The following is a 24,620-nucleotide window of genomic DNA, read 5'->3' on the forward strand; positions in this document are numbered from 1 at the left end:
CACAAAAACTGAAGAACCCTCAAAAAATCTCTCCATCCATTGAAGTCTTTTGAGATTCATGAGAAGCAGCTGGCTTGGAAGATTATCAAATGTTCCCGGTGCTCAAGAGTCCAGTCACTACTTTCCCTTAAAGTCCCGGCTCAGTCCCCATTTCCACAGTCATATAATACAGACTTTTGAGAGGTGCGAGACGATCACTTTGTCCCTTTTGCAGGAAGTGCCGCAGGATAACCAAGGCCTAGTTTTGATAGGAGCTTGTGTTAGGTCAGCTAAGGGTCGCTTTGTCCATATTAAAATTCTGCAGTTTAAAAATGCACGTGCCGATTAAATGCTGCAAGTCTTTCTCCCAACTGTTTACAGTCGTGTGAACATGAATCAATTACATGAGCTCTGTAAGTCAAGATGTAATATCACCTGAGCCTTGAGCTGTAAAAGATTAATTTCTGTTCTCCACTCAACCTGGAAAATCTCTAGTACCGAATTTCAGGGTGGTTTTTTTTCATTCTTGTCAGAGAAAATTAAAATGAGTCTACTCAACCTTAGCAATCAAAAGGGCTCTTGAAATTCCCGTCCATGTGAAGCTCCAACCTTCAGCGGATGCTCTAAAGTTTCGCAGAAATAGAGACGTGTCTGCATTCAAAATGATCCCACGTTGGGCGCCACAGTTGACTGCATGCATTATTTGCGATCAAGAGGAAGCAGTAAATTCACATTAGGTTAGAATAAATAAATTTAGATTGGACTTATATTCAATAGCACTGCATCTGGTGACATAACGTGTAATTGGACGCCACACTAGGCTGAGTTCCCGGATGAGATACCGAGGACGTTCTCGAAATGAAAAAGGACTTGCTCTTCAAGCCTTGGGGCTTTGAAGATTGCATGTCAATACTGTTTACTATACTCTGCCTGATGGACTGAATAGATGCTCATGTAAACAATACCTTTATCTTTGTCCTCTAGGAAAATAATTGCTTTTATTTCCAGCCCTATTCCCTATCTGACGTGTCCTCTTTTGCTTTAGAGGTGATCAGGCAGAGGTATGCGGACCTGCCAGGAGAGCTGCTGATCGTGGATCTGGAGAAAGACCGAAACGGCTTGGGCCTCAGCCTGGCCGGGAACAGGGATCGTTCCTGTATGAGCATCTTTGTGGTGGGGATCAGCACCGGAGGGCCGGCCAGCCACGACGGACGCATCAAAGTGGGCGACGAGCTGTTAGAGGTGAAACGCACATACATACTCTTAATTTGATCATAAATTATATTATCAATTTATATATATGTATATATATATTAGAGCTGTCAAAATAACGCGTTAATTTCAATTAATTAATCTGAGAAGAAATAACGCGTTAAAAAAAATAACGCAGATTAATCCATTGATCCGTTTTGACCTGTGCGGAGCCGTTCTAGCCGTGGCCACCATTCGTGTAAAAAGAATGAGGGAGACAAGAACGCGCTGCTTGGATCATTGTTTGGAACATTTACTTATAACAAACGGAGTTCGTCAACTCTAAAGTACCACATCAATGCAAAGCATCCAGGCGTGAGTCGGTGAGTGTGTCTGAGAGAAAGCACGCTTGTGTGTGTGTGTGTGTGTGTGTGTGTTGTAACTTTTCACGCGCTCTCACGTCACACAACCATTTTCTCACGCACAGAAATATCGCGCACCAAAGAGAGGACACGGAAACAGACAAGACAGAGCACGTTTCTTATGATATTAAAAAAAAATCTCAGCTCTAAGATTCTGTCAATTTTATTACGAAAATCAAACAATACCGTTTTGGCGCTTGTAAATGTGACATGAGTCATGACAGATCCCATAGCGGCACGTGAACCGATCATCTCTAGCTAATAGTAAATAAACACGAATGACCAATGTTGAAAGATAAAGTAGGGCAGCCTAAAACTTACCGAAATGTATATTCCTCGATCAATCAGTGTTTTTCAACCGCGAAAAGAGGTCAATAAAACAGCTGGAGAACAATTATGTCACATAACATTTAGCCTAAGTTACCTCAGGAAAGCCATTTCATGACCATATAGCACGTTATAGTTGGCTATAAAAAAAGAGCTATAGAGAGTATTTTTCTAAATGTATGTAGCCTACTACTATATTACATATGTATTATATTTTTACTTATATCAAAGTTGTTATTTGTAATAAACACGCATTATATTTAATTTGAGCTATTTTTAACCTTAAATACTTCCAGCTGATATGGCTCTCTGTATTTTTACAGCATTGGGTGAGATTTTTTTTTTCTTGAGAAAAATGAATGCCTATCTTGTGTACCTATTTATCCAAATGAGTCAATATTGCATCAAATCACAAGAATTAAATTATATTGAAATCGTGAAATTTGTGTCAAGCAATAATAATAAAAACGTAGCTTACCAGAAATTGTACCATGTAAACATTGTAAGATTGTGTATGCGATTAATTTAGATTAATTAATTAAAGAGTATGTAATTAATTAGATTAAAAATTTTAATCGATTGACAGCCCTAATATATATACATACGTGTGTGTGTGTGTGTGTGTGTGTGTGTATATATATATGTCATATATTATTTTTAATCTATTAACATTATGAATAAATTGTTGTTCTAAAGGTAATATATAATTTAATATACAATTACTAGTTCTTCAATATTATTTATAATTAGTATTAATAAGTGACATGTAATTATTAATTAATATAAACTATTAATTATTTGTATTAAAATTAAAAAATATATTAAAACAAACTGTCCCTACAAATTTTTTAAACAAAGTGACTCTAACCTATGGTGAGGTCCCGGTGAGGAATTATGGGTCAGGGCTCAGGATTTAGAAGCTATCTATCCCTCTCTCTTTCATTTTTTTTCTTTCTCTAGCTAATAGCCTTTTCCTGTTGAGCCCCTTGTAATCCAAGGGGAAAATGGCGGTTCCCATCAATTTCTTTCTCATTCTGGTGTAATATTGAATGAAGCATGGGTCGTCTGGGTCAGTCTCATACAGGCAAAATCTCTTTAAAACTTGTGCAAACGAGAAGTGCAAGGTTTTGCCTCAGATGGCTGGATGAATTTCAAATGAAGCCACCTGCCCTCAGTTTCACTATCTCTGTCTGCTCTTGCTTATCACTTTCTCTGCCGCCGCCGCCTCCTGCTCGCTTTATCTCTCTCAGCTCCTTCCAACCCCAGAATCTCACCACAAGACACAATTCATTGCAGAAGTTGAAACAACAATATACAAGACTGATAACGTCAGTTCACTTTTATGTTTTTGTACATTCACATTTTTTTATGTTTTTATTCATGTTTAAATTAGAATTGAATTAGCCACACCCCACAGGAAGTTGAATTTGGAATTTAAATGACAAACAATTTTTCTTTCATTTAAAATTGTGCATTTTTGTAACTCAATAAAAAATATTGAAAATAAATCTTGATAACTAAATTAATTATGAAAAATAAATTAAATCCAAACTTATGCAGGTGATTAATAATATCTAATATTTCTGGAAATAGCCTGCATGTTGTGTGTATTATAATATTATTATGGGTAATTCATATTTAAAGGTGCATTGTGTAATATTTAGGAGGATATGTTGATAGAAATGCAATATCATATACGTAACTACTATATGTTTTCAGTGGTGTATAAAACCTTACTTAATGAACCGTTATGTTTTTATTACCTTAGAATGAGCCTTTTCTATATACTCACACCGCGGGTCCCCACCGCGGGTTTTAATATTCGCAATAACGTATCGCTTTACTGAATAATTAAGTAAACCTAATTCCTTAAGAAACCTCATTGTTTAACTGACTACTCTCTGCTGTCTCAGACGACGACAGCTTTTCCTGTCGGCCACCGTAACTTCTGTTGGTTGCAATTCGCAACATAACCACTAGATGTCGCTAAGAATTACACAGTGCACCTTTAACAAGGAAATATATTATAATTAAAATCTACAATTTCAGTTGACAATCAAATGACTCTGAATCCTGTTTGCTTCTTCAAAGTACATTCAATTTAGTATCATTGAGATAATATTATAGTTTTTATTAATATTTTGAATGAGTTTTTTTTATTTTACATTTTCTTTTTTTATTTCAGTTAAAGTATTAATCATTTTGTTATGCGTTTGTCATTTTTATAAGTTTTAGTTTTTTTATAATTTTTTGTTTATTTTTATTTATTTTAGTATATCAAGTTTAACTAAAAAAATGATAAATGTTGCTTTAACAATAAGCTGAAATAAAATAAGCACTTTTTTTCAATCAACAAAAATGTTTGGTAACACTTTATTTTAAAGTGACAGTGACACGTTACTACTTATTTACTATTAATTATGCATAATTACAAGTAACTAACCCTAAACCAAACCCTAACCATAACTCTTTGGTAAGTACAAGTAGTTAATTAAAATACTCAGTACTTATTTAAGTAAAATGTAACTACGTCACCTTAAAATGAAGTGTAACCAAATGTTTTTTGTTTGTTTTACTTTCAGTTAACTATAATAACTCTAATTCAGAAAGCCATTCACAATTCATTTCTGAATGAACTCGGCTGGTCCTCCGTATTCCTGTGTCCCACAATATATTCCCCAATCTTTTTTCCCATCCAGATGGCATTTTGGTTTCCACATTAGTTTCCTCCTCGGAATTACCTATCGATTTAGCAATTTGGTCGACATGTACGAATGCGGCATTTTGCTGTGGAATTTGAGGCTCGCCACAGCCGAAGCTCAGAGCCGTTACTCGCTCACCTTTGTCTAATATCTATCTCCATTAGACGTGAACGCGCTGTGATATTAGTCACGATCCACTAGTGCTCCAGCTAATGATTCTGTCACAGGTGATTGGAGACACAAGTCAACCGGTCACAAATACGTGTTCACAAACTCAATGCGGTTAGTGGAAACCAGTTCACAGTGTGTCCTGTTGAACTTACACATCTTGCAAAGGAAACTCTCATTAAAAAGTTCCATCATTGTGAAAAATGATATGATCAATAAGTTATGACAACATATATTTTTATATTGCTTTAACTCATTTTTCTTATAATTTTTTAGTCCGTTCAATGTAATTTAAGTTGAAATGACTTACACATCCAAGTTGATTATACTTAGAAAATTTAAGGCAGCAACTTTTTTTTTGTGATGTGGTTCTATCGCATGACTTTCCTTGGAAGAAAAGAAGTATGTGTACCTTTTCGATTTACCTAGTTTACTGCATATAAGTTGGTCATGAAATGTGATCAAACTTACAAACATTGCTAAAGAAACTCTTGCTAAAGAAACAAAGTACCATGGTATTACCACAGGTTTTTTAGGTATGTAGTTTAATAGTAATACCACCACATATGTTTACCTCCATTTTTCATGAACCCTTTCGATTTACGTAGATTACTGTGTAGAAATTGGTCATGAAATGTGATAAACCTACTATATAAACATAAATTTTACTGTTTTCATTGACAAATCATGGTTTTGTCTGATTTGTTGTGCTTCCATCAGATAAACAGCCAGGTGTTGTACGGCAGGAGCCACCAGAACGCATCAGCCATAATAAAAAGCGCCGCGTCAAAGGTGAAACTCGTCCTGGTCAGGTAAGAAACCCTCAGAGACAACCCTCAGCCTGCTGTTTTTTCACACTACCATCTGTTTATTTGTTAAAATTACTCATTTCAGCTTTGGTATAAATTCTTTAACTCATTAAAAATAATGAGATTATGAAAATCCTAGTAAATTAGTACAATGTGTTCGCTTTTACCTCTGGAATATTGAAATGTGTGATTTATAATGTTGTAATCAATGATTAATTCCTTGTCAGCTCTAAAATTTATAACAAGCGCAAAATGTAGTGCATTATTGTCACTGTCTTGAGCTTGAAACATGTTCACAGAAACTGAATCAAGCAATCCCTGCACTCGCCCACAGCTTTATCATCTGAAATCGACAAGTAGATTGCTTTTTTTCTGACCAAACTCCTTGATCATGCTGAAAACCCAAGGCACCATGGCTAATTAGGATCATAAAGCAGGCAACAGCAGTCTGTGTAGGATTTAAACAATCCGAGTCAGTGCACAGTACTTTCACCTCTGTAATGAACATGATTGTGAAATCCATTTCTGTGTGTTAAGATGTTGATGCAATTATGTCTGTATATTGGCTGTTGCCAAATAACATGTCCGATTAATATTTCAGATTAAATTTATATGAATATATGGAAAGTGTACATTTAAGGTACTGAAACTAGTTGCCAATTTCCCCCAAGTTTCTCAGTTTTAGCTTTGTTCACTTGCATGTTCCTGCACTGTAGCAAATAATTTTTTAAGGGTTCCAATATTCCCTGCATATCCCAGTCTCTGAATTAATAAACAATATATGTATATATGATAAATAATATAATAGTTTATACATTTTTCATGTTCTTTTTTTTTCTTTGGTTTTGGTTTGGTTTGACTTTTGTTTTATTTCGTTTTGTTTTGTTTTTGTATTGTTTAGTTTAGTTTGGAAGTTTTGTTTAGTTTGGTTTGATTTGGTCATTTCTTCTTTTGGTTTTGTCATTTTTGTTTCGGTTTAATTTGTTTTGTTTTTTCTTGTTTTGTTTCATTTAGTTTGTTTTGGTCCTTTTTGGTTTGGTTTGGTTTTTAATTTTTGTTTTGTTCATTTAGTTAGGTTTGGTCATTTTTGTTTTGTTTTGTTTTTTGTTTAGTTTTGTTTTTTATTTAGTTTAGTTTAGTTTTTTATTTTGGTTTGGTTTAGTTTGGTCATTTTGTTTTGTTTGGTTTGGTCATTTTGTTAAGGCGCAATAACATGATGACGTGACTACCAATGGCAGTGGCAACGACGAAGTTTGCAAGATCCGCCACGATACAGTTGGATAAGATTATTTTATCATATTATTTATTTATTTATTTTTATTTATTTTAATAGCTGAGAATATGTAATTATATCAGGTTATATCTGTCTCTTGTCACTTCCTAAGTACCGAATCAAACGCATGCTTGTTTCTGTGTATTGGTAAACCTTACAAGAGCAAAGACATGTAACATTGATACAGTTTATGTGATACTTGATGGCATTTTGATAGCAGTGTTTCTGGAGACATGTCATCCAGAGAATGAGGAATGATATGGTGTAATAGACTGGAACTGTTATCACTATATAACATTGGTAGCACAGAGATATTTTGAAATGCAATACAGCGTAAAAACAACACAGCCCTTCAGTCCATCATGAACGAAAGCCGATTCTGTCATTACAGGCATAATCAGAGACTTATCATCTGTTTCTGTTCATATCTTGTGTTTTCATATGAGTATTTTTTTAGCTTGACCTTTATTTGCCAGGTTGTTTTGTCAGGTTTTGCTGATAATGGCTGTGTAATGACACTAATATCTCTTCGCTATCTACTGCTCATCATCAGTCAAAGAAATGTGACAGCTCAATTTAAGGCTATCAAAACAAATGTTAAAGTGCTACTGAATATTAATAGATTGGCTTTAACGAATGCACAGTTTGCATTGCCATCAGTCCAGTGGGTGGGATTTGGGAGGATTTTTGTCATTTAGACTATTCTGAAAGTCATTGTAAATGATTTGTATAGGGTCAAAAGTCATTCGTCAACACATGACGGAATGTCATGGAGAAAAGCATGTTGCCATGGCAACATAACTGGGCAGTGGTAAAGACTGAAACATGTCCACCTGTGACGTGAATGGCAAAATGTCACAGTGTCATTGTGGATGGTTACCAAGTTCTTTAGCAAAGGGATTTTGGAACTGAATGAAATCAGGACTAGTTCCCATTATCCTTAGATCAAATTTGGTGTTATTTGAAAATAATGTAAGAATTGATTGTTTCATAAATTGATCATCAGCGTCGAACTTACCTTGACAAAAGCACAGTAATTGGAAACCGGGCGTTTAGTGTACAGAGACAATAACGCCAAGGTGAACAGAAGGAGGGATGTAGCGGGCGATATTTCTCATCTTGAGGAAGAGGCTCAGAGGATTTATAGTGCAACATCTCAATTCATCTGCCCCATCAGTCCTTATCGATCTGAGTGTAGAAAACTGCCAAGAGACATGTGGGAACATGAGAAGTAGAGAGCGAGCAGGACCAATTTTGGCGTCATCGACAGGATTGGATAAATTTTTCTTGGACAAAAAAAAATTCAATTTAAAATTCGATCACAAAAGATAAAACTTGTAACACTTTACAATGAGGTTTCATTAGTTAACATGAATTAAGAACAATACTTCTGCAGCATTTATTAATAATAATAATAATAATTCATTACATGTATATAGCGCTTTTTCTAGGCACTCAAAGCGCTTCAGATGGAAGGGGGAATCTCCTCAACCACCACCAATGTGCAGCATCCACCTGGATGATGCGACGGCAGTCATATTGCGCCAGAACGCTCACCACACACCAGCTTACTGGTGGAGAGGAGACAGAGTGATGAAGCCAATCAGTGTATATATATATATAGGGATTATTAGGAGGCCATGATGGACAGAGGCCACTGGGCAAATTTGGCCAGGATGCCGGGGTTACACCCCTACTCTTTCGAAAGACATCCTGGGATTTTTAATGACCACAGAGAGTCAGGACCTCGGCTTAACGTCTCATCCGAAGGACAGTGCTCTTTTGACAGTATAGTCTCCCCGTCACTATACTGGGGCGTTATGACCCACACAGACAACAGGGTGAGCACCCCCTGCTGGCCTCACTAACACCTCTTCCAGCAGCAACCTGGTTTTTCTCAGGAGGTCTCCCATCCAGGTACTAACCAGGCTCAGCCCTGCTTAGCTTTAGTGGGCAACCAGTCTTGGGCTACAGGGTGATATGGCTGCTGGGTGAGGTGTTAATCTTAGTTAATGTTAATCTCAACATTTACTCATACATTATTAAAATCAAAAGTTGTATTTAAGTAAGGGATAATGTACATCCAGCCTGTTGTTCTTTCAAAATAAACCCCGACAGGGTGATAAGGACCCCGACGCGAAGCGAAGTGGATGTAGGCCTACATTATCCCGCTTATTACACGGCTACTTGCCACATAAGTAAATAATTAGACGCAAAATATTTTATTAGGTCTTTAAACGCAAAGCTTCCACGGAGAGCAGTTACAACGGGGAAAGTTCAAACTAGACGGACATTTAAGAGATATGGTATACAGTCATACCACTTATTACACAGCATTTCCCCACATAAATAATTATGGAGATAAGAGATATTGATTTCCGATTAAACTGTTTTAAAGTCGTACCTGTTTGTATCTTATAATCCAACAGTGTACAAAACAACAGTCACAAAATGGCAGCAGCTGTGTTTGTATGAAACAAGAGAGAGTGAGTCTACGATACTGGCTGGCATAATTAAATGACTGTACACAAAATATTGATTCGACTGAGTTTTAATAATTTATTAGTTCACCAAATGCAAAACTTCCACAAAGAAAACCCATTCCTAGCAATGTATAGCGCTGCTGACTTCAGTAACCCCGATGAGCCTGCGTTATCTGCTTTGAGGGGTTGTTATCTGGGAATAACATACCGCTGGATGGCGCGATTGACCAATCGGAATCAAGTATTCCACAGAGCCGTGTAATAACATTAGTTAAAGGAGTAGTTCACTTTTAAAAAAACTTTTGCTGATAATTTACTCACCCCCATGTCATCCAAGTTGTCCAAGTCTTTCTTTCTTCAGTCGAAAAGAAATTAAGGTTTTTGATGAAAACATTCCAGGATTTTTTTCCATATAATGCACTTTGCTGGGCACCAAACGATTCAAGGTCCAAAAGACAGTTTCAGTGCAAACTGCAAACTGTTCAAAGGGCTTTAAACGATTCCAGACGATGAATAATGGTCAGCGAAACGATCGGTCATTTAAAAAATAAATAACAAAGTTTAAGTTTTATAAGCTCAAATGCCCGCCTTGCTCTTCCTTTAATGCACTGTGAACTAACATGAAAAAACGACTTTATTTTTATTAACTAATATTAACAAAGAGATTAATAAATACTGTAACAAATGTATTGCTCATTGTTAGTTCATGTTAATAACTAATGTTAACAAATGAGACCTTATTGTGAAGCATTACCATAAAACTAATATACAGTACCTGTCAAAAGTTTGGAAACATAAAAATAAAACAAATGTTTTTAAAAGAAGCCTCTTGTATTAAAATAGAAAGCAGATGTTTTGAATTGGAACAATATTTCACAATATTACTGTTTTTACTGTATTTTTGATCAAATAAATGCAGACTTGATGAGCAGAAGAGACTTCTTTCAAAAACATAAAATCGTAACGTTTTCAAACTTTTGGCAGGTACTGTATATAAAAATTAAAAAAATTAAATGTATATTATATATTTTATTTTATGAATATTTTCTTAAATAATTTGTGAAAAGTTGTGCGAATACTTTATACCTCAGCTGATCAGTTGCTGTGAACTGATGTAAACTTTTGATTTTTTCTGTCTGTTAATAGGAATGAAGATGCTCTCAATCAAATGGCTGTCGCTCCTTTTCCTTCCCAGCCTTCCTCGTTCTACTCCAGTGAGGTACAATACATTATAAATAGACACCAGTTAAACATGACTTTTTCTTAGGCTTGAATGGATATATCATCAATGGAACAGAAAGGATTTTCTTATTTATTTAGATATTCAATGTCTCCAAAAACTGTAAAGTGTTATAAAATGTTCCTTTGACTCGTCTCACATCTTAGATTGTTGGATGTCCTTGATGTAGGTAATGACTAAGATCTAAAACATTTGACATTGTTAGTATCAGTATTTAAAGAGTATCTTCTCTGTAAGTCTGTTTTTTCCTAACCACATCAAGCAACGAGTTTTATTATTTAAACTGTTGTTTCAGACACATCAAAATACGCCACCGGTTCCAGTTCTAACAGAGAAGCCACAGTTACCCGAAAGCCTCCCTCTGAGCATAAGCCCACCTGAACCGCTTATAATCAAGGTGAGTCCTCGTCAATCAAAACCCTCAATCTTTTGTATAAAGGTCAGAGGCCATGAATTAACTCTAAATCCCTCCTTTCCGAGAGCCTACTCTGCTCTGATTGGTCAGAAGGCCCCTTGTCTGTTGGTCGGAAATGGCACATACATTACCATATCTGAATTTCAGCTCTGGAGGCTTGATACAAACAGTAACGATAGCCTAGGTTTTACATTATCGATTTGAGCGTGAGTTCTTATCCTTTGGAAGTGCATGCAGTGTGGGTTTGCTCTCGCAGTGCAGAAAACAGCGTCTTCTCAATGTAGACAACAAGAACCTACAGGGCGGGTCAAATTAGATGTTATTCATGGGCAGCCAGTTGGGCATTATGCAAAAATGTTACAAACCTATGTAGAGGAAGTAAGGGTGGAATTATTGACGTCTCATTTCAGGCAGTTCAGAATCTCTTCTTTCTTTTGTGGGACAATAACTTTACTTTGATCTTTGAAACTTTGCAGACCTTTTACATTCACAAACAGCTCCATTACACATTACATAAAAGATAATATCCGAAAAAGCATAATAGGGGCATATAGTCTCATATGGAGTCCAATAAAATTGTAGTGAATAAAATAAAAGTCTTATATAACGGTTTTATTTCAGTCTGCCATGCTTTTAAGCCAGTGTTTCTGACTTTTCAAAACATATGATGCAAGTACGTGGCAACCTATTGCCATCATTATGAAAACAATAATGACTGTTGACTCGGCGTTTTACAAATCTACCGGTATCCCATATCCCCTCGTTGTCAGTCTGAGCTCAAAGCAGCTATTGCAGACTTAATGCGGATTTGATCCAGTAAACAAACAGTGGAACCCACCTCGGGGATGCTTGGCTCTAAACAGCAGCTCATTGTCATTTAGCTGCCTCTAGCTTAACTCTGTCCTAGATGGAGGCAACGACTGCAGTTTTGCCCTAGTTGAAGCTCTGTGGGGAGCATCTAGGCCTGACGCTTTGTTTTACCTGTTTGCTTGACTCCTCATACAGGATGAACCCAGCGTGGTACCGACCGTGAGCCCCACGCAGAGAGATGAGACGCAGAATAGTCTCAGAGATGGAGAGTCATCCTTAAAGGTGAGGAACCGCTTAGATCTCAACCAGATATTCAGAATGGCATACTACCTTACTTTTACTATTTTGGCAAAATGTATAATGTGCTTAGTATACTATGCCCATTTTCTGTATGCATTAAAATCCCAGATTTATTTATTTACCTATTTTTTTAAATGTATAATTTATCATATTTATTTATATTCGTTTTAAATAAATTTATATCAATCAATGTAAATTTAGGGCCTAATATATATATATATATATATATATATATATATATATATATATATATATATGGCCTAAAATTAACATTTGCCAAGCACCAAATTACGCAAATACTAAACTGAGCTCTCTTTCACGTCATCTTGCACATCGAGCGGCCAAATTCACACAAAATTATGTAAAAAAATTGCAGGTATCCTAGTAAACAGTCGTTTATGTTTTAAATGAACGTAAACCGTTGAGAAAGTAAATGCATGTGTACAGTATCAGTATATTAGATTCGTGCGTTCGGTCTTAAAGTGACAGCATCCTAATATTCCTGCTGCTGTCTGTGTTTTTAATGTTAATCAAGCAATAAAGGACAAAGAAAAAATCACTCAATGGTCTTGTCTGAATAACTTTTGTACATTTAATAAGGATTCATTAATAAGGATGCTTAATTTATACAGTGATGACTATGCAGTGTTACTTTGCTTTCTTTATTAAATTTCTGTACCTGAAAACTCCTGTCAGATCTACCTGAAAAACCTGAACATTTATTAATTAACCACAGTTTATTTAATTTGAATATTTGTTATATTGTATTTATTTGTGCTATTGCTTATAATTTGATTATTTGTTCTTACTTAATTTCTGACTGTTTATGTGTCTTTAATAATGTTTTAAATTCATATTAGTTAGGCTAGTAGTTTTAGCTGTGGTATTGAAATTGTGAATTTTAACTGGTATCTAAAATTTTGTTGTCACAACTGCCGGCCATTAGCAGGTGTGGCAAAAAGTTATTTTAGTCTAGAAGTATAATTATATATATATTATATATATTAATTATATTTTTTAATTATTATTATTATTTGTATTATATATATTATTTTGTTTCAATTATTAAAAATTTCATTTTGAATGTCAGATTTTCACTTTGGCCTTTGAACGCCTTTGTATTAATGGAAAATGGGGGGATGCAAAATAAACACATTTATTTCCAAGATAACAGACAGGTTAAACACGCAACAAAGTGAAGTCATTAGAAAAAAATGTAGTGTACTATTGTTTAAGAAACTTATTGTATTGCTAGTAATGCATTTCCATCCTTTACTCATAAATCAAAAGGTGCCATGAATGTTTCATAATTGTTCCATTAAATGTTGGTTGTGTAGCCTGTTATACTGAGTGATAAAACTAATCAAGGTCTATTAATCATTTCAGAAGCTGAAATCCTCAGAGAAAATATTGGAGTCTCCAAGTGAACAGCCGTCCAAGCCTCATGTAGAGCAGGTGTGTTTGTTTATTTACATGTGTGTTTGTTTGACACAAAACTGCATTTGCAACACATTTAACTTTTTTTTATGACTTCTAAATTGAATCTGAGTTGGACGAGATTCTTACTTCTCTAGACATGAAAGACATGAAAGCTCTGCCCAGACAAAACAAGGCAGCCATGTGGAACACTGTTAGTAAACAGTCTAACCTCTGTGTCTCTCTTTCTGTGTTCCTGTCGATTGGTCCTTGTCTTGGACCGTCCTCAGATCACCAGTCTTCCAAAACTCCAGAGGAATTCCACCAAGCCCTCAGCAGGTTCTCTGGAGGTCACGTCCTTGGGATTATCCGTGCCAGTCTCTGGAACCAGCCCTGACTTTGAGGACTGCAGCAAAGGTGAAACACGCCGAGCGTCACAAATAGTATTGAAAACATGTTGTGTTGTTACTTTAATTATGTTTTTATGGCCTTTTTTTATTTTGTGCTGCAATCTTTGGTGCCTAAATGCATGTTAAAGGTGCCCTAGAATGTGTTGAAATAATATTTTAACTTTGTCTCTGATATCTACATAGAGGGTATGTGGCTTATTTAAAGGCATTTAAAATGTCCAGATATGGTTTTACAGGTCCATTTTCACCTCTAGAAATTGGCCCTAGAATGAAATGGTCTGTTTTAACCTTATTTGGAAGGGTCATGAATAGCAATGAGGAGTTCTGCTCTGATTGGCTGTTTCACTGCGGGCTCAGTGAAACAAATGGACTAACGTTAGATGCCTTGTCAAATAATTATTGCTTCAACTTATGTGGTGGAGAATGTGACGTTAGCTAGAAGGATCGAGTGAGCTAACATTATCTGTGAGCAACTAAACTGACGTAGTTAGCCCCTGACGTGTTGATGAAATAGACAAAAGTACAATTATTTGACAAAAGGGAATTTACATATGTATCTACAGTATTATTTTGTAGATTTATATGACAGCACAGGCAATAAATATAAACCTCAGCGTAAATACTTTGTCATACTATTTAGTTTTGTATCCTCGTTACTTGGAGTTTGCTATTTGTTACTGTACTAGGATCTTGCGCTGGATCTAGATAACACAGTGTGAATTATCGTTAATAAAATCACTACTTACCGCTTGTGGGGATATAGTTGGAATTGCCCCCTTCTTCAGTATGAGACGCTGAGAGAAACCCGCTTGATATTGTCCCAGGTTAGAAAATAAGTCTGTGGTGAAATGGGCAGAGCAAACTAACAACTTCGAATTAAACTGTTGCGGTATCCGATTAGATAAACATCAACCACGCCTGTTGACATTTCTTTTCTGTGGGAAGGGTATGAAAAGTCCTCACATCCCCTGCACAGCCTGGAACATAACATTTGTTTCCATGATCTGCCATTTTCCCTATGATCCTCGCTTGTTTCTTCACCTGCAGAACTTCCGATGATTCGGCTGCGCAGTTCTGCCTGGCATTGAACTCAACTCGGGCTGGCATATGCAAATTTTTGGAGGCGTACATATTAATGATCCCGACTGTCCCAACACAGTGGGTGTTATATGGAGATTCGCCTATTTTTCAGGGGTGTTTTTCAAAAACGAGATTTAAATAAGGAGAAAACAATGGTGTTTGAGACTCACTGTATGTCATGTCCATGTACTGAACTCTTGTTTTTTAACTATGCCAAGATAAATTCAATTTCAAATTCTTGGGCACCTTTAAGGTAAATTTGAAATGAAAACAACAGCACTGCCGTGTGGATTCGCCTCGGCCTCTTTGAACACTGGCAGTTGTTTTTCCAAAGAGGAATTGATTTTCTTTTTCGCTTTGAGCATTTTTTAAAGCACAGAACATGAAGCAGTTGCATCATCATCTTTATCTCTCTTTCTCTGTTTCAGACCCTGCCACGTGTCCCATAGTTCCAGGACAAGAGACGGTTATTGAGATTTCTAAAGGCCGGTCTGGACTGGGTCTTAGTATAGTCGGCGGCAAAGATACCCAGCTGGTACGGTATCAGAAGGAAATTGTTTAAACTGCTTTCGAAATATAAAGTTTTGTTTCTTTATTTTTTGTTTTTGTTTTTTGTCTTGTTTTTAGTATCTCGGAAAAAAAAATCTGTATTTTTTATTTAACATTTCTCTGTTGAGTTTTTTTCTGTTTAACGTAAAAAGAGATTGGAGTTGCATACAGCACCTTTAATTGATGGACATGCATCAAGAAATCAATCTGAGATCAATACAACATAGATTTTTTTTTTAATTATTATTATTCTTTATTTTTACCTAGATTTTGGGTGGCGTGTTCAAAATGTCTAAAGACACTTTTTATGGTCCAGGCCTTATAGAAAACTTATCCTTAAAGGTGCTCTATGTAACTTTTAGCGGCCTCTAGTGGTGATGTTTCAGATTGCAACCACATTTTACAAGAGCGCTCGTGCTCGAACTCATAGACAATACCGTCTATTACGCAAATATCTCGGTGAATACTAGACGGATTCGGCGAGCACCGAGCTCGTTGGGACCATCTAGTCGAGCTGAAAAGAACCATATAAGTTCCATAGTTTTTGGTGGTGTTTTCGCAGAGATATTAGCAGAAAACCATCGGGCGCGCTGCAAAATTACGGACGCCGGTGACGTCACGATCTCAGAAGAAAATCGCTCGTATCTCTGGAACGCAAAGACCCAGAGAGCTCAAATTCGGGGGAGGAGGTCCCAGGGGAACCCTTGCCCGAACGCTAGAGTGGCGGGCCTCGGGGATGCCCCCTACCGGATCGCCGTTCGCTGGGACCCCCGTTTTCGAACGGCTATAACTCGGGGAGCCGGGCGAGTTGGACCTCGGGGGTGGGCTCGTTCGAAAGGCCCCGTCCAGCACTACGAACGATTAGAGTCTTGGGAATATTGATCAAAGATTGACCGAGATATAAGCCGAAAAACGTGCTCCTTTAACCGGACGTAACTCCCTGACCGTCTACAATAGACTGTATATAAGGAGAGAGGCTCGGGAGCGCGCATGCACGTCACATCCGTTGGATTTCGCGGTAAATCCGACCCGGAGACTTCACATAGAAATAGGAATACTGGCCTTCAGAGGTAATAGCAAAACTCGACAAGTGGATAATTTTAATGTGTGATTACAACCCCTTCACACACAGGCAATAAAAAAAGGATTCATTTTAGTAGAAAAGTTACATAGAGCACCTTTAAAGAAAACTAGCTGAAAATACCAATAATAATTTGATTTTGATAGTGTTCCTAGGTAGTTTTCTGATAGAATGATGCATTTGCTGTTGGTGTATGCTTAGACAGAAAACAAAAATGCTTCCATATACTGTATATATATTATGAACCCTAGATTATCTGTTCATTGGTTTGTTCAACTGCCGATACAGCTGTCTGCAGGTACAGCTTCCATGTGGGTCTGGTTAAAGTATCAGGAGGGTGTGTGTTTGTGACCGGTCTCATTCTCTCCGGTGGGCTGCAGGGCTGCATCAGAACAGGCAGGTCACAGCGGGAGCTTTTTGTCTGCCCTGACTTTCTCCGCAGCGCCTCAGGCTTTTATCAGCAAACTGCCACATCGCCATCATAATTCTGCAGCGCTCCAGCTTTGTGGGCTAGTTTAGCTGTCAAAGGCTTCCATGAGTCAACGAAACCAGCCCTCGAGCTCCACGGGTTTTCAGCAGGAAAAAATCTCTGTGTTTTTATAAAAAAGGATTTTATAGGTGATGGTGGGGAGCAGAAATCACACACCCTCACACACCATGCCACTTTCTTTGTACTGTAGAGATGAGAAGGAGCTGCTTTGCCGGTTGCTCTTTTCCATTAAATTGCAATAGATAGTGATCGAAGCTTTCAAGCTTCAGAAAAATGATCTAAAAGTGATCCATATGTCTCATTCGCTATATTACAAGTCTTCTAAATTTTGTGCGACAAATGGACCAAATTTTTACTACCAAAAATATTAGTATACTAGTGGTATATTAGAAATGTTACTGATAATCTGTGAACTGTCCCTTTAAGGATGATGTGATAGGAACCCGTTGTTTCTTTCTTTTATTTTTATTACCATATTCCTCCTCTTCACTCATATTTCTCTCATCTTTTCAGGATGCCATAGTGATTCATGAAGTGTATGAGGAGGGGGCAGCAGCGCGGGACGGTCGACTCTGGGCCGGAGATCAGATTCTCGAGGTTTGTTTATGCTAGTGAGAGTGTGTTGCAAGTTTGTCTAGTGGGACGCCCCCTCTGTAATGTCACTGACAGCTGGTCTGCCTTGAGCAAAATGGAAATTTGATGTTGGTTCGAGGCTTGGTGGTGTTGTGAATAAGAAGAAGAGAGAGATGTGACCAGGAGTGTTTGCAATAGTTAGATTTGTGGTTAACTTGGACAATAGCGCCATCATCTGGACATGCTGAATAGCACACAGCTATACTTAGTATTGTTTTACAAGTGTTATTTTATATTATATACAGGCTACTTTTATAGTGTTTATTCATATTTTGAATTAGTTTTTATTTAAAAAATTTCAGATTTCATTTTAATGTAATTATAAGTTTTAAATAACTATATACATTTATAAATAATATATAAAATAATTATATATAGCTTAAATTTTATTGCGGTTTTAGTCATTTTAGTACTTAAACATTTATTTCAGTTACTTGCCAATGCAACATTTGTAATTTAGTTTTTTTTAATGTAATATTTATATTTTATTTTATTTCAGTTACCAAAACTGATTTTTTAAAATGTAAATTTTTACAGTTTTACAGTAACAATATTTCTCAGAGCATGCTGTACACAATGCTACATCCCACAATGCAATGTGCTTCCATTTCTGTATGATTCTGAATGAACCACAAATAACCAGATATCTGCCCCCTGCAGGTAAATGGAGTGGACCTGCGCAGCGTCGCTCATGAAGATGCAATCACTGCTCTACGGCAAACACCGTCGAAAGTGCGGTTGACTGTCCTGCGTGACGAGGCGCAATACAGGGACGAGGAGAACCTCGACTTGTTCCAGGTTGAACTCCAGAAGAGAACTGGCCGAGGCCTGGGCCTGAGCATCGTCGGGAAGAGGTGAGGACGCACTTGTTTTTCTTCTGAAGAGAACAGGAAAAAAATATCAATACAATAATAATTTAAAATGAAATAAAATGCACAGTATAATAGTCCTTTCAAAATAATGTAATACAATAAAATGCATTGTATAATAATAATTTTTAATTAAAATAAAATACAATGCACAATACAATAATTTTCTATAATAAAAAAATGCACAATATAATAATAATAATAATGTCCAAATAATATATTAAATGTACTATTATTTCACTTTAAAATGATAATTGTATTGTGCAATAATACTTTTAACATAAAATAAAACAAAATGCACAATGGAATAATTTTCAAATAAAATAATAAAATTAAATGCACAATAGAATCCCTAGATTTACTAAAACGTGGCCATGCTGTACTAATTTGTTAGAGCATGTGACATGCGGACAAAAATATATATATCGTGGCCACAAATTAAGACTTCATTCCTACGAATTATTAATTTGCTTCTTCGTTTTAGTAAATCATGGCCACGCTGAACTAATTTGTTCCCTCATTTTAATTTAACTTCAACAGGGGGAAAAATTAGTTCAGTGTGGCCATGATTTACTAAAACGAAGAAGCGAATTAATAATTCGTAGGAATGAATTCTTAATTTGTGGCCAAGATATATATTTTTTTTGTCCGCATGTCACGTGCATGGCTCTGTACAAAACAATAATAACTTAAAAAAATATTAAATAATTAAACAACAAGAATGGGTGTCTCCTTAACTTCCTCTTTCTCCTTTCCTCTGTTTCTCTTCAGAAATGGTAAGGGTGTGTTCATCTCAGATGTGGTGAAGGGTGGAGCGGCTGATCTGGACGGCAGACTGATGCAGGGTGATCAGATCCTGTCTGTGGATGGAGAGGACATGAGACAGGCCTCACAGGAGACCGTCGCCGCCATTCTCAAGGTGAGCTCTGCCCGAATACTAAAACCCAAAGCCCAGTTTACAACACGTTCCAAAACCGGATTACAAGAGCAGATTTAGTTGGAGCGGCAGCTGCGTGATGCTGCCACTAGGTGTCGCCGTTTGATTGTGTATTTGAAGGTCATTGAGGTCTGTGCTGTGTATAAACAATGTCTGAATTCTTATTTAAACATTTTGTTTTACAGCAATCACAGTAATGGGTGCAAAGAGGTTTTATCACAAAAACGCTTATTTCTCTTAAAAGAGCTTGAAGCTGTTATGGTGTCTGAAGTGTTATGTTAAGAACATAATACATAATTCATTTCAGGTGATAAAAATACTGAATTTTATGTATCTTACATTTTATAATGGTCAGGGTAGAGACCATATAGATATAGAGTCAGCTTACAGGTCAAATTAAATATGCCATCTGCCCCACCTATTTAATATGTTTAGATGTGGTTCAGACGAATGCCCAGACTAAAAAACATTTCATTCAACGGTATTCTAGTTTTTTTTTTTTTTTTTTTTTTTTAAACAGTAGCATCATATTAGTTTATAGCAGTTTTTGCAATGGTCAGCTTAGATATCAGCATATCAGCTTTCCCCAACAATGTGCTTGAAAGTGATATTAAACAATATCCAGCCCAACCTCTCTCTAAGTTTTGAGGCATATTGAAATTAAAGTAACAACCAACCGTTAAGGGCCACACACAATTGTTTTGTACAATTTTGTACAATTGTACAACGTTTTTTACAATATATATATATATATATATATATAAAGGTGTCGCTATAGAACCCCCCCTCCTGACACGTTTCTAAGGCTTTGCCCATTCTACTGGCCTACAACTCTGATGTGTGTCGAGATTCAAATTTACATATATAATAGATTGTAAAATTGCCCATTTGTGATGCCATCCACACCACTTTGGGAGTCGCATTTGGGTTTGTGAAAAGGCCTCAACAATAATGTTGTTCTGAACAGGATAAAAATAGTGTCTATTATTGTTGGAGTTGGTGGAATTGTGGAAAATATTGGCCTGAATGAGGTTGCATTGAGCCCGTGTTTGGCTGTACCCTCCCTGTGGAGTTCAGCTCAATGGGGTTGGCTTGAGTCAAGCTCTCTAGAAGAGATGTTGTGTTGTGGCATCAGGTCTTTGCATGTATGTGAAGGTTCTCGAAAGTGTGTTTGAGAGGATATGAGCAAGAAGACAGGCCACAATGCCAAACATGTGTGTGCGTCAACGTGTGTGCTGCTGTGATCCTGCAGTGCGCCAGGGGCAAGGTGCTGTTGGAACTGGGCCGACTGAAGGCTGCCTCCTGGATCTCTTCCAGACGCACGTCCCAGGGAAGTCAGGTGTGTAGCCCGCGTCCGACACCTTCTCGGGCTTCCCTGCCACGTCTTATAAACCAGGAGTCCAGCATGCCGAACTCTAACCCAATCGATAGTGCATGATAGCGGACGGGCCAACCAGCGGTGTATGGCTGTGGGCATGTGTGTGTGTTACTCATCCATATTGCCTGAAAAGCAAAGGGAGTCTGTGTTTGTGGCACATCAGCATGCACTCACATGTCACTAACCGAGACGTATGAATGTGCGATGACATAAGTATGTTCTATATTTGTGTATGGGATAGCACCTTCAGCTAACTCTTTCTCCTTTAGATGAGCCATGTGAGCGCCAACAGCAGCACCCCAACCCCCACGCCCCCTGTTGTGGCCCCTGTCCCTTCTCAAACCCTCAACAACAACAGCCAAAATATCAGCGAGCCCAACAATAAAAGCACAGGTACTTCTCGCACCACATTAGCACTGACTGAAAGTACCAGGAAACAGCCATAAAACCGCTATAAATCAGCCTTAAAACAACACGTTTCTTATCTGTCGACAGCTAGCGGTGGTGCTTAGAAAGTGCCTCTATAAACAGTTAAGAGTGTGCTTGTGATTTTGTTTTCTTCTGTTGTTTGAATGGAAATGGTTTATTCTTAGTCTGTTTAAATTAAAGTTCAGTCACATTTACCGTTGTTCAGCGTGAAATTTCAAAAGTGAAATCCAGTCATGTCATTAGACATCCATGTGTTTGGGAATTTTGCATGAGGGCGACAAATTTCCCCATGCAGGAGAAAGTTGCTTGGTTTGAAACTTATGTGACTTATTTGGGAGCTGTGCTTCATACATCACTACACTATTGACAATAAAAAATATTATATGTATTGTATTATATTTAAAAAATAAAAATGGCCCTTTTTTGCCCCAAAATTTCGCTAATGTGATCGCACCTTAAGCCATCTTTTAGCAACCTCTTTTATTGCCATCGAGCTGTAGCTCATGGGTCATTTGTTGTGGGGTTCAGTCTGGAAATATTTATATAATGCAAGTTAATACATAACACTTTTACCTGTTGCTGGAACTGGTACAAATCTACAAAATAGGCAAAGTTAACGCTGATAAACACAAAATGGCTAAAAAATACTGGTAATCTGTCAGATATATTGGTATTTGCACACAACTGCATAGGTCACCCTTTCAAACACTTCTTAACTTTTGGTTTCGTTACTAATTTTAAATCCTTGTGGATTCAGGTACCAAAATATTCACATGTAACAATTTAAATCAACCAATTTCTGGCCACAACAGTACCCTTTGTATAAAAACATACTTTATGAAAGTACGCAAATCAGGCGCAAATGTTTCGCCAATGTATTTTAAACCTGTGGTCCTATTTAACATGATTTTTTGGGTTATTGTGGCAGTGACTAACTGACACGCATCAGCCAAGTAGATTTAGTTAGAGTCAGACCTAAAATGAATGGATTTTGGCCAATTTATCTGGATATATTGTGTCTCTAGTTCCAACCCACATGACCAATGCATGAGCTTTACCACTGTTGTGTTCCTCAGTAAAATTCTTAGGAACTCATAATAGTTACATTTCTAATTAACGAAATTGGATTAAAACATTTCAGTCTCTTGAAGGATTGTTTTCCGAAAGTTAGTGTCTGACATTGTATCCCTCCAGGGATAGAGCCAGGCGTTCGGACAGTGGAGATCACACGGGTAAGATTGTTTGCCTCTGTAAATAGTGCTCAGGAGTTAAATTTTTGGTGCACCCTCAGCAGTGACTTTGTCTCGCTTTCTCAGGGTCCCACCGACGCTTTGGGTGTCAGTATAGCGGGCGGTAAGGGCAGTCCGCTGGGCGACATCCCCATCTTCATCGCCATGATCCAGGCCAATGGCGTGGCTGCCAAGACGCATCGCCTCAAAGTACATCATCCTTGCTATTCCAATTCCTGTCTGTTGCTCACTTTCCACATTAGTCTTGTGTAAATCAGGCTGAGAGTTTTTGATTAAGCCTTATACAGTGGTTTGGGTGTGAAGGGCACTGCTCGGGATTGGGTTTGTATCCATGTGAATGAATTTCAAGCATTTTTCCTTTAATGTACCTCTCTTAGGTAGGTGACAGGATTGTGAGCATCAATTCTCAGTCTCTGGATGGCTTGACTCACGGAGACGTCGTAAATATACTGAAGAATGCTTACGGCACCATCGTCCTCCAGGTAAACGTTGCACTCAATAATACTGTTTGTTCATTAAATGTCTCCAACTTTCAGATGTTAACTCTTCGTGTTTATTTGCAGTGGCTTAGTTAATGATGTAGACCATGGCAAACAAATCGACCAATTTCTGGCGAAGTACCTTTGGGCCAAAAACAGGCACCGCTGTTTCGGCAAGAGCATGGTCCATTGTACGTACTTAACGTGCAGTTACTGTTGCGGTAACTTATTTGAACTTATTTGCTCAGCAAGATTTTCTTCAAATTGTTGTCTGATATTAGCCTGGCAAGCCAGACCTACATCAAAGATGTTGGGTCTGGGAACTCACAATTGGCATACCTCAATCCGAGGGGCGGGATAAACGGTTGTCTTTCAATATCCCTCTGCACCGCCATAGGATAGCGCTAACCAACCAGAGCAACGAACGGCTGTGGCTGAGTGAGTCCCATGCGTTTTCCCACCAGCGGAGCTATTGATATATTAAACTTTTGCCGTATCCGGTACCGGTCGTCAAAACTCCGAACACATCTTCCTTTTTAAAGAATGACTTAAGTGACGTTCTCTTAACTCCAAGTCATCCAGAGTCGCGGCCAAAGCCGATTCGAAAGACCGCTGTTCGCCAGCAGCATCTTGTTTGTTTTCAAGTAGCAGGGAAATCACCTATGGAAATCACGGCGCAGAACCGTCACAACTCTCCCGTCATTGTGTTAAGCCCGCCCACCAACTCTATACACAATGTGATTGGCCTGACCAGAGTTTGGTTTTTCCTCTTCGAAAGCCAACGGAGAGTTGCTAGACCACACTGGCTGCAAAATAATTTTTGCTGCCGCTAGGGTGCGTCTAGATTTCTAGGCTAGTCTGATATATTGTGTTTGTACTTCCGTTTTTGCGGTAGCTCTGTATATTTCAATGACATCGCTGTCGAAGAGTTATTAACTGATGAAGTGATTTTACTTATTGTAGAGTTACAAAAGTTATCATGAGTATTGTAATGTTTGAAGCGGATGGCAGAATACATTTCTGTAGACTGGGACGATTTTAAAATGAGCAGCTCATTCATAAATCTGTAAGATCTTACCTTCATGCTGTGGAAATACAAACCGGAAGACAGAACACAACGAGTGCAGAACTGAAAAGGGGCGGAGCTACATAAGGTCAGTAGCACCCCCTTGCGTTGCGTTATAAATTATTTGATTTGTAAAACAGCTTGATTTGCTAGAAGTTTACGTACTGACTTTGACTATTCTTCTGCTAAACAGTTTTCGATAAGCTAGTTTAACGAAGTGCCAAGGCTGCCAGTCGTGCACCCACAATTCAAATTAGCCACAGCATTCTCGCTCGCTGACTAGCTAATGAGGGAACTCACATTAGGTAATGTGATTTGAATACAGTGTACTTGTTAACAGGATCACGGCAGACAGTCCGTGGGTTGAAGAAGCCGCTGGCGCTGAACAGACCCTCCGACCCGTCTGGTGTGGTGCGCGATATCCCCCACATTTA

The 24,620-nt window shown here is 37.6% G+C and overlaps 1 protein-coding gene across 1 annotated transcript in view; it reads left to right on the plus strand.

The window, feature by feature from the left end:
* Positions 1–24,620, plus strand: part of patj (PATJ crumbs cell polarity complex component) — a 133,404-nt gene that overhangs the window by 100,737 nt on the left and 8,047 nt on the right. Inside the window, exons 31-46 of the mRNA XM_056256551.1 lie at positions 1,025–1,221; positions 5,510–5,601; positions 10,501–10,573; positions 10,890–10,991; positions 12,015–12,101; positions 13,506–13,574; positions 13,826–13,952; positions 15,454–15,560; positions 17,659–17,742; positions 18,439–18,632; positions 19,419–19,566; positions 20,837–20,923; positions 21,232–21,355; positions 22,586–22,623; positions 22,708–22,830; positions 23,019–23,123. Of these exons, the coding sequence (XP_056112526.1) occupies positions 1,025–1,221; positions 5,510–5,601; positions 10,501–10,573; positions 10,890–10,991; positions 12,015–12,101; positions 13,506–13,574; positions 13,826–13,952; positions 15,454–15,560; positions 17,659–17,742; positions 18,439–18,632; positions 19,419–19,566; positions 20,837–20,923; positions 21,232–21,355; positions 22,586–22,623; positions 22,708–22,830; positions 23,019–23,123 (1,757 nt within the window). The remainder of the gene's footprint in view (positions 1–1,024; positions 1,222–5,509; positions 5,602–10,500; positions 10,574–10,889; positions 10,992–12,014; positions 12,102–13,505; positions 13,575–13,825; positions 13,953–15,453; positions 15,561–17,658; positions 17,743–18,438; positions 18,633–19,418; positions 19,567–20,836; positions 20,924–21,231; positions 21,356–22,585; positions 22,624–22,707; positions 22,831–23,018; positions 23,124–24,620) is intronic.

Source organism: Rhinichthys klamathensis, unplaced genomic scaffold (assembly GCF_029890125.1).
Source record: "Rhinichthys klamathensis goyatoka isolate OS25496 unplaced genomic scaffold, OSU_Roscu_1.1 h1tg000127l_1, whole genome shotgun sequence".
In the NCBI taxonomy this organism is placed as follows: domain Eukaryota; kingdom Metazoa; phylum Chordata; class Actinopteri; order Cypriniformes; family Leuciscidae; genus Rhinichthys; species Rhinichthys klamathensis.